This window comes from Babylonia areolata, chromosome 16 (assembly GCF_041734735.1).
Source record: "Babylonia areolata isolate BAREFJ2019XMU chromosome 16, ASM4173473v1, whole genome shotgun sequence".
Classification (NCBI taxonomy): Eukaryota; Metazoa; Mollusca; class Gastropoda; order Neogastropoda; family Buccinidae; genus Babylonia; species Babylonia areolata.
The window spans coordinates 1,805,001-1,815,030 of NC_134891.1; the positions used below are offsets into that span (position 1 = coordinate 1,805,001).

At 51.4% G+C, this 10,030-nt stretch overlaps 1 protein-coding gene and 1 non-coding gene across 3 annotated transcripts in view; one reads left to right on the plus strand and one right to left on the minus strand.

Annotated features, from left to right (window-relative positions):
* Nucleotides 1-6,473, plus strand: part of LOC143291066 (uncharacterized) — a 52,034-nt gene extending 45,561 nt beyond the window's left edge. For both annotated transcript variants that reach the window (XM_076600655.1, XM_076600656.1), the window contains exons 14-16: nucleotides 687-818; nucleotides 2,797-2,981; nucleotides 4,674-6,473. In XM_076600655.1, the coding sequence (XP_076456770.1) occupies nucleotides 687-818; nucleotides 2,797-2,981; nucleotides 4,674-6,326 (1,970 nt within the window). In that variant the 3' untranslated portion in view covers nucleotides 6,327-6,473. The remainder of the gene's footprint in view (nucleotides 1-686; nucleotides 819-2,796; nucleotides 2,982-4,673) is intronic.
* Nucleotides 6,474-9,627: 3,154 nt separating this feature from the next.
* On the minus strand, nucleotides 9,628-9,749 carry LOC143291332 (5S ribosomal RNA). Its single transcript, XR_013056507.1, has one exon. It is a non-coding gene; the product is annotated as a 5S ribosomal RNA (ribosomal RNA).
* Nucleotides 9,750-10,030: the final 281 nt, after the last annotated feature.

A 10,030-nucleotide genomic window follows, 5' to 3' on the forward strand; every position in this document is an offset into this window, starting at 1 on the left:
TGAGTTCACCCCAAAGAAATATTTGAATCCAAAATCAGTTGTTAGTTTTTTGCAGTTTGTTGAAAGCAGGGAGGAGTGTGTTTAAAAGTGAGGAAACTCATTGAAAAAGGAACGATTACAAGATGATATGACCGCTGTTTTTTTGTTGTTGTTTTTTTTTCCTGTTTTTATCACCAATTTCATTGTTTTATTTGTTGTTTGCTTTTCAGTTTTGGGTGAATGATACCAGTGTCGTTTATCGACATCCTCTGTACCCCAGCAGGGGTGACAGGATTGAAATATTGCTGCCTGTTTCGACGGGCGCAATAGGCGAGTGGTTAAAGCGTTGGACTGTCAATCTGAGGGTCCCGGGTTCAAATCACGGTGACGGCGCCTGGTGGGTAAAGGGTGGAGATTTTAAGATCTCCCAGGTCAACATATGTGCAGACCTGCTAGTGCCTGAACCCCCTTCGTGTGTATATGCAAGCAGAAGATCAAAAACGCACGTTAAAGATCCTGTAATCCATGCCAGCGTTCAGTGGGTTATGGAAGCAAGAACATACCCAGCATGCACACCCCTGAAAACGGAGTATGGCTGCCTACATGGCGTGGTAAAAACGGTCATACACGTAAAAGCCCACTCGTGTGCATACGAGTGAACGCAGAAGAAGAAGAAGAAGAAGCTGACTGTTGATTGCTGTGCGCAGGGGGGGACAGCAGCAGTGAGGGGGTGCTGGACACGGAGATTGCCCACAGTCTGCTGGACCTGTCCCGCAAGGTGGAGGCCGGCCACCATGCCCTGCCCGCATCACACCTCCACTCACACGTCGCCCTCACAGGTAGGTCGCCACAACCGAGAGACAGGGGAGGGAGGGAGGGATTTGGGATCGTCTGAGGAGGGAAGGCTTTGGAATAAGTTTGGGAGAGAGGGATTTGGGATCACCTGGGGATGGATGGATTTGGGATCATCTGGGGAGGGAGGGATTTGGGATCACCTGGGGAGGGAGGGATTTAGGATCATCTGGGGAGGGAGGGATTTGGGATACGTTGGGGATGGATGGATTTGGGATCACCTTGGGAGGGAGGGATTTGGGATCACCTGGGGAGGGAGGGATTTGGAATCATCTGGGGAGGGAGGGATTTGGGATCACCTGGGGATGGATGGATTTGGGATCACCTGGGGAGGGAGGGATTTGGAATCATCTGTGGAGGGAGGGATTTGGGATCACCTGGGGAGGGAGGGATTTGGGATCATCTGGGGAGGGAGGGACTTGGGATCATCTGTGGATAGAGGGACTTGGGATCATCTGTGGAGGGAGGGATTTGGGATCATCTGGGGAGGGAGAGATTTGGAATAAGTTTGGGAGAGAGGGATTTGAGATCTTCTGAGGAGGGAAGGATTTGGGATTGTCTGAGGAGGGAGGGATTGGAATAATTTGGGGAGGGAAGGATTTGGGATCATCTGTGGAGGGAAAGAGAGGTTTGGGATCATCTGGGGAGGGAGAGAGAGATTTGGGATCAAGTGATAAAAATGCTACGTTGAAGCCTGTTGACAGGTCTGTTGCCTTGAGATGAGCAAAAGTGTGAGGTAGAGGGGAGTATCATGAAGTGTGAGGTAGAGGGGAGTATCATGGAGAAGTGTGAGTTAGAGGGGAGTATCATGGAGAAGTGTGAGGTAGAGGGGAGTATCATGAAGTGTGAGGTAGAGGGGAGTATCATGGAGAAGTGTGAGTCAGAGGGGAGTATCATGGAGAAGTGTGAGGTAGAGGGGAGTATCATGGAGAAGTGTGAGCTAGAAGGGAGTATCATGGAGAAGTGTGAGGTAGAGGGGAGTATCATGTAAAAGTCTGAGGTAGAGGGGAGTATCATGGAGAAGTGTGAGGTAGAGGGGAGTATCGTGGAGAAGTGCGAGGTAGAGGGGAGTATCATGGAGAAGTGTGAGGTAGAGGGGAGTATCATGGAGAAGTGTGAGGTAGAGGGGAGTATCGTGGGAGAGTGTGAGGTAGAGGGGAGTATCGTGGAGAAGTGTGAGGTAGAGGGGAGTATCATGGAGAAGTGTGAGGTAGAGGGGAGTATCATGGAGAAGTGTGAGGTAGAGGGGAGTATCGTGGAGAAGTGTGAGGTAGAGGGGAGTATCGTGGGGGAGTGTGAGGTAGAGGGGAGTATCATGAAGTGTGAGGTAGAGGGGAGTATCATGGAGAAGTGTGAGGTAGAGGGGAGTATCGTGGGGGAGTGTGAGGTAGAGGGGAGTATCATGGAGAAGTGTGAGGTAGAGGGGAGTATCATGGAGAAGTGTGAGGTAGAGGGGAGTATCATGGAGACGCGCTGCAGAACATATGTGCATGATTGTATGCGCACTCAAACACAAACACACATACACACGTGTTCATGCACACAAATATACAGTGATACACAGAGTCATGCACATATGTGCACATGCATGCACACTCACACACACCAAGCATTCTCACAATACAGGACACACACACACACATACACGCACACACACACACACACACACACACACACATACAGTCAAACTGACTTCAGAAAAAAAAAACCCAAACATTTTGTTATAATGCATTCTTGGTGCAAAAATGCCAAAGAATTGTAAAACCTGTTAAAAAATGTATATAATGTGTGGAAAAAAAAAAAATTCCAAAAAACTGAAAATAAAAATGGAAAAACATGCCCACACACACATGCCCACACACACACACACACACACACACACACACACACACACACACTCAGCGCGCACACGCAGGTGTATGCAGACACACCCTATTAATCTTGTTTGTTGTGTATGTCGAGCAGAGCAATCGAACCTCGGGTCCCTGATTGGAGCGTTGATGGAACGCACCAAGCCTCTGTGCGGCCTGAAGCTGGCGGCAGACAAAGCGCCGCCCATCGTGGTGAGGGTGAAGGAGAGGGAGGGGGAGGGGTTGGGTCTGATCGTCTCCCAGCCTCCCAAGAGTGACATCACCACGCCAGTCATCACGGTAATGCTCTGCCCCTGTGCTGTGCAAGAACATAATGGTTTCTGATCTGATTGTGAGAGATGTTCATCTGGAACATGATGGTTTCTGATCTGATTGTGAGAGATGTTCATCTGGAACATGATGGTTTCTGATCTGATTGTGAGAGATGTTCATCTGGAACATGATGGTTTCTGATCTGATTGTGAGAGATGTTCATCTGGAACATGATGGTTTCTGATCTGATTGTGAGAGATGTTCATCTGGAGCATAATGGTTTCTGATCTGATTGTGAGAGATGTTCATCTGGAACATGATGGTTTCTGATCTGATTGTGAAAGATGTTCATCTGGAACATGATGGTTTCTGATCTGATTGTGAAAGATGTTCATCTGGAACATGATGGTTTCTGATCTGATTGTGAGAGATGTTCATCTGGAGCATAATGGTTTCTGATCTGATTGTGAAAGATGTTCATCTGGAACATGATGGTTTCTGATCTGATTGTGAATGATGTTCATCTAGAACAAAACTTTCTCTGAAAGATGTTCATCAAGAACAAAACTGTTTCTAATGTAATTTATGAAAGATGTTCATCTGGAACAAAATTGTTTCCAATGTTATTTGAAAAATGTGCACCCTTTTCTCTGATCATATTTATAGCACACAAAACAAGTTGAAACCATTTTTACAAGGACTACTCTGCTTATCACACAGAAAGATTAAGACTTTGTAGCAATGTGGCATTCATATGTGTGTTTTAACTCTCCTTGAGACTTGGCGTGCAAATGTGTGTGTTCATGCTTCTCACCTTTAGAGATGTGGCATGCACACTTGGACATTGAACTTTGAAAGAAAACAGCTTATCAGTCACAGTAGTTATGTAACTAAGTTGATGCTCTGATCATGAGAGCAGATTAATTTATTTGAAACAGTATAGAGCTGGTTCAAAATGGTGTTACCAACAGAGAATTGAACTTGCGATCATTTCAAGTGAGATTGTCATCAGTGGAGAAGACCAGTTGTGTTTTGCAACTGAACACTTCAGAATGTGTTTCAGCTTGGTTAGTATTTAACATCCCAAGCTGAAACACATTCTGAAGTGATCAGGGAGCTATTCTGGGATGGAAATGAAAATAAATGACGCCACCAATAATAACAAAAACAACAACAAAACTTTAACAGTGTTTTTGATGCAGATTTAAATCGGAATAATGGTGAAGTATTGATATTGATTTGATCACAAACAGAAATTGTGGAATTCAGAGTTGAAGCAAGCAGTGACAAGTGCAAGAGAGACAACTCTGAGCCTCCTCCTCATGTGTTAGAAGTGACAGAATGATTATTGAAACTTGGTTGTTGTCAGTAACAGTAGTTACTGAAAGATTATTTAAACACAGGTCTATTCAGTGACAGTAGTAACCGACAGTTTGGTGACAGAGGTGACGGAATGATTATTTAAACACAGGTCTATTCAGTGACAGTAGTAACCGACAGTTTGGTGACAGAGGTGACGGAATGATTATTTAAACACAGGTCTAGTCAGTGACAGTAGTAACCGACAGTTTGGTGACAGAGGTGACAGAATGATTATTTAAACACAGGTCTATTCAGTGACAGTATTAACTGACAGTTTGGTGACAGAGGTGACAGAATGATTATTTAAACATGGTTCTAGTCAGTGACAGTAGTAACCGACAGTTTGCCGTTGTGCAGATTGACTCGGTGTCTGACGAAGAGACGGAAGAGACAGCCTGCCCAGCACCAGGTGTCACTGCTGTGGACAGCACAGCCAGCCAGCCAGTTGTCGCCCCCACCACCTCGACCACCTCCACCACAAGGGCCACCACCACCACCACCACCACCACCATGACCTCCAGCGCGGTGGTGTCCACATCGGGCAGCATTCCTCCCACCTCCGCCTCACGCCCCACCCACCTGGCGCTGCTCAAGCCTCCTCCCTTCACCCCCACCGCCCCCCTGTCCCCCACCACCTCCTCCACCTCCTCCCCTTCCCCGGGGAGCCGAGGTGTTGGTGGCCGTGGCAACCTGCCCAGTCCGTCGTTGATGAAGTTCCTGCCGGCCTACATGTCGGCTCGCAGGATCCCGGGCTACACGCCCACCAGCCAGGGCCCCATCGTGGGCCAGATGATCCCCAAAGCCTCCTCCTCCACCACGCCCAACATGCCGGCTGTCGATGTGTCGGGGGGCGCAGGGAAGGGCTACACAGGGAGCATGCTGTCAGCGGGACTGACGCCGCTGTCTGCAGGCTTCACCTCCGTGTCTGCCGGTCTGGCTCCCGCGGCTGGCACCGCGCCGCAGCTCTTCCAGTTCAGCAACCCCTTCTCCGACATGTTTCGTCGCCACGGCAATGCTTCCTGCACAGCCACCACAGCCAGCGGGGTGGGAAGCAGGGTGGTGGTGTCGGCCTGCGTCAGCGAGTCCCTGGCCCCCACCCAGTGTCGCCCGTCAGGGTGCGGTGCGTCCCTCAGCCAGCCCCCCTCCCCCCTGCAGGCGGTGACCTCGGACACACAGGGGGACATGGGCGCCATGCTGCAGGCCTACAGGAAAGGGGCGGACCCCATGACTGTGTCGGCTCTGCCGCCAGGCAGGGAGGTGGAGGGAAAGGCAGCGCCACCTCTTCACAGCAAGTCAGCGTCAACGGAGTCGGCCACCCGACCTGCGGCCTCCTCCTCCCCCTGCCCCTCCCCCAGCGCCCTGCACCCCTCCTCCTCCTCTTCTCTGCACCCCCTGCCCCCCACCTCTCCCCCAGCCCAGCCGGTGAGCGGGTCAGTGTCCAGGGTGGACCACCTCAGCAGCAACACGTGCGACGTGTGTGACGCAGCCTTCCCCAGCCACCACCAGCTGGTGCGACACCGCAGCATCCACTTTCATGGCCACCACAAGCAGAAGCTGCAGTGCGGCGTGTGTGACAAGATGTTCCTGTCGGAGGGGCTGCTGAAGCGCCACCAGATGGCCGACGGCCACCTCCCCCCGGCCGTGGTCAAGGTGCCAGCCACAGCCAGCCAGCGCTGGGACGAGGAGCGGGAGGAGGAGGAAGGGGAGAGAAACGGCCAGGAGGCCAGCTTCAGCTGCTCCTTTTGCAGCCTGCGCTTTGAGACGGGCGGCAAGCTGTCCAGCCACCTGCGCTCCAAGAAGCACATCAACGTCCTGGAGAGTCTGGGCATGCTGCCCGCGGGCACATACCGCCGGGTGGCGGAGGAGCAGTCCACGGGGACTAGGGCCCCCCATGGTGGGTGTCAAGCCCCCTGCCCTGAAGAGCATCTCTGTGGCCGACAACGCAGCCCACATGCTGGACCGGCACTTCAGCATGGCCAGGGAGGCCCTCAAGGCCGCCGGCAACACTGAGGCCCTCAGCAAGATTTCGACCACCTACGTGCCCAAGACGGGGACCCCTGTGCGGGAGATCCTCTCCACCTTGCGGAAAGGGGAGAGCTTTGTGGACGCCAGCAGACTGTCGGCCGGCCTGGTTCCCGTGGTGACGGTGGGTGGGCGGGGGGTCATGCTGACCCAGCGCAAGAGCGAGCAGTCGCTGGATGTGCCGCAGGTGGCGCTGAAAAGGAAGGCGGCCTCCATGGAAGACTCAGGGGCCGGTGGTTCCACCCCAGCCCTTGTCGGGACTCCGCTGTCCAAAGACGGCGTTCCCCCCGCCGCCAGGGCTGAAGAGAGAGCCAGGTTCGCCTCCTCCTCCTCCTCAGCCAAGAAACCCAAGCTCCAGAATGCAGTGCTCCACTCCATAGACTCTGACCCCGACGGTGACCTTCACCTGGTCATTGACGAGGGGCAGGGGGGCGACAGTGCTGGAAGGAAGACCCCCGAGCCCTCGGGTACCACCTCGTCATTGGCCCCCCTCGCCGCCACGGTGACGGACGGTGTGGTAGGGGGCGTGGGGGGTGGTGGTGACGGTGGTGATGGAGGAAGTGGGGGTGATGTCAGAGTGAAGGCGGAGGAGGTGACGGAAGCTGAGGGGAGTGTGGAGGGGAGAGGTGAGTGATGGCAGCCGTCACATTGCTGTTCTTAGTCATGTTTTTGTGCTGCGTGTGTGTGAGTGTGTATGTGTGGTGTTACTGTGTGTTTCTGTGAGTGTGTGTTTGTGTGTGTTTGTGAATGTGTGTGAGTGTGTTTGTGATTGTGTGTATCACTGTATGTGTGTGTGTATGTGTGTGTATGCACATGCATGTAAGTGTTTGTTAGTGTGTGTGTGTGAGTGTGTGTTGTGTATATGTGTGTGTGTGTGTTTGTGTGTGTGTGTGTGTGTGTGTGACTGTGTGTGTGTGTGTGCTTGGTATGTGAGTTGTGTTTGGTGTATCATGTATCAGTGTGTGTATGTGTGTGTGTGTGCAGTTTTCAGAAACTGCTGATGTGTTTATGTTTGTGAAGTGAAGAACCCCCTGAAATTTTGTGACTGCTGTCACAAAGGATTGGTGAATTTTTATATCATGAGAATGAGATTGATTCCTCTTTGTTTGATTACTGTGATTATTTGTAAAAACAAACAACAACAAAAAAAAAGACAGAAAAACTACAGACATACTAGTGCTTTGATTTTGCACATGTTGAATATGAACAATAAAACTAAAATTACCAAGGCTAGTTTTGAAAAGATAGGTTTTTGAAGAATTGAAGATTTGGTGTTGGCAATGATCGATAGATTATAAACCCTGAACATTTCTTTTCTGGACTCAAAACTGATGATTATTGATGGATAATACTATTAATAGATTTTGCTTTCAATAGCTTCAGGTTTATTTTTGTGATGGGTCCATTGGTATTAGTGTGAGAATAAATCTGTGGACAAATAGTCATTAGGACTGACTGCCTGTCAGTCTCAGCTAGACACTCAGCTCTGTTTTATCAACGTTCGGGTTCAGGTGTTGTTGCATTTGTGTTTGGTGTCTGTTCCGTATGCCTCTTACCTCTTGGTAACAGAAGGTGAAGAATATGACCAAAACTAAGTTTAGCTTGGGACGTTGAAACAGGTAGCAAAATGGTGAACTTCTCTGGACATCCAGTCTTTACTTTTTGTGTTGGATCACTAAGCTGTTCCAGCAAAGTTCTCTGTTATTTGTGTTGAACACAGTGTGTGTGTGTGTGTGTGTGTGTGTGTGTGTGTGTGTGTGTGTGCATTTGTGTGTGTGCATTTGTGTGTGTGTGAGTGCGTGTGCGCATTTGTGTGTGTGTGCGTGTGTGTGTTCATGTGTTTGTGTGTGTGTGTGTGTTCATGCGTTTGTGTGTGTGTGTGTGTGTGTGTGTGTGTGTGTGTGCAGAGGAGAGGAGTGGAGTGGACAGGACGATGAAGGCGGTGCCGGAGGAGGGAGACAGGGGGGCCGTGCAGCCAGGGGAGCGGCAGGCACAGGGGGACAAGGGAGACAAGACCTGCGCTCTGTGTGGAAAGCAGTTCTCCTCCTTGGCCGAGTTCACGGTAGGTACAGGTCTGTGGTGTCCCCCCCCCCACACCCCCCTCTCCCTGCCCAGACTGTGGTCCTCCTCATGTTGGGATTTCCGCCCTTCGTTGGCCTGTGGATATCATGTTGGAATGGCCTCCCTTCGTTGGCCTGTGGATATCATGTTGGAATGGCCTCCCTTCGTTGGCCTGTGGATATGGGATGGGATGGCCTCCCTTCGTTGGCCTGTGGATATTGGATGGGATGGCCTCCCTTCGTTGGCCTGTGGATATCGGATGGGATCGCCACCCTTCGTTGGCCTGTGGATATCATGTTGGAATGGCCTCCCTTCGTTGGCCTGTGGATATGGGATGGGATGGCCTCCCTTCGTTGGCCTGTGGATATCGGATGGGATCGCCACCCTTTGTTGGCCTGTGGATATCGGATGGGATGGCCTCCCTTCGTTGGCCTGTGGATATCATGTTGGGATGGCCTCCCTTCGTTGGCCTGTGGATATCGGATGGGATGGCCTCCCTTCGTTGGCCTGTGGATATCGGATGGGATGGCCTCCCTTCGTTGGCCTGTGGATATCATGTTGGAATGGCCTCCCTTCGTTGGCCTGTGGATATGGGATGGGATGGCCTCCCTTCGTTGGCCTGTGGATATCGGATGGGATCGCCACCCTTCGTTGGCCTGTGGATATTGGATGGGATGGCCTCCCTTCGTTGGCCTGTGGTTATCGGATGGGATGGCCTCTCTTCGTTGGCCTGTGGATATCGGATGGGATCGCCACCCTTTGTTGGCCTGTGGATATCGGATGGGATGGCCTCCCTTCGTTGGCCTGTGGATATCATGTTGGGATGGCCTCCCTTCGTTGGCCTGTGGATATCGGATGGGATGGCCTCCCTTCGTTGGCCTGTGGATATTGGATGGGATCACCACCCTTCGTTGGCCTGTGGATATTAGATGGGATCGCCTCCCTTCGTTGGCCTGTGGATATTGGATGGGATCACCACCCTTCGTTGGCCTGTGGATATCGGATGGGAGCTGCTGCTTTTTTCTTTGTTGCTGCCCCATTATCTTCTTCACCCCAGCAACGGCAGCAGTGTGGCCGCCTGGGCATAGTATGTTTCAGTTTCAGTAGCTCAAGGAGGCGTCACTGAGTTCAGACAAATCCATATTATTATTCGCTACACCACATCTGCCAAGCAGATGCCTGACCAGCAGCGTAACCCAATGTGCTTAGTCAGGCCTTGAGAAATGAATGCCAACAGCACCCGGTGTTCCCAGGCGGTCACCCATCCAAGTACTACTAACCGGGCCCGACGTTGCTTAACTTTGGTGATCGGATGAGAACCGGTGTTTTCAACGTGGTATGGCCATTGGCATTCAGTTATAGTGTAAGCAGCATGATTTGATTTGATTAGATAGCCTGCATGTTTCAGGGGCATCACTCTTGCGCCATTCGTTGTGAATCCGTTGAACACAGCTGCCTGCTGGGCTTGACCCGTCTGTCACAGCCCTCCTCTCCCCTCCCACCCCCTCACCCTCAGGCCACGCACTGGGGGAGACTCTGCACTGCTGCTGAGTCATTTCAGTCCTGTTCAGTGCTGCTGCTTTGATTGAATATGTGCTGGACATCCCTTCCAAAATATATAAATAGATCAA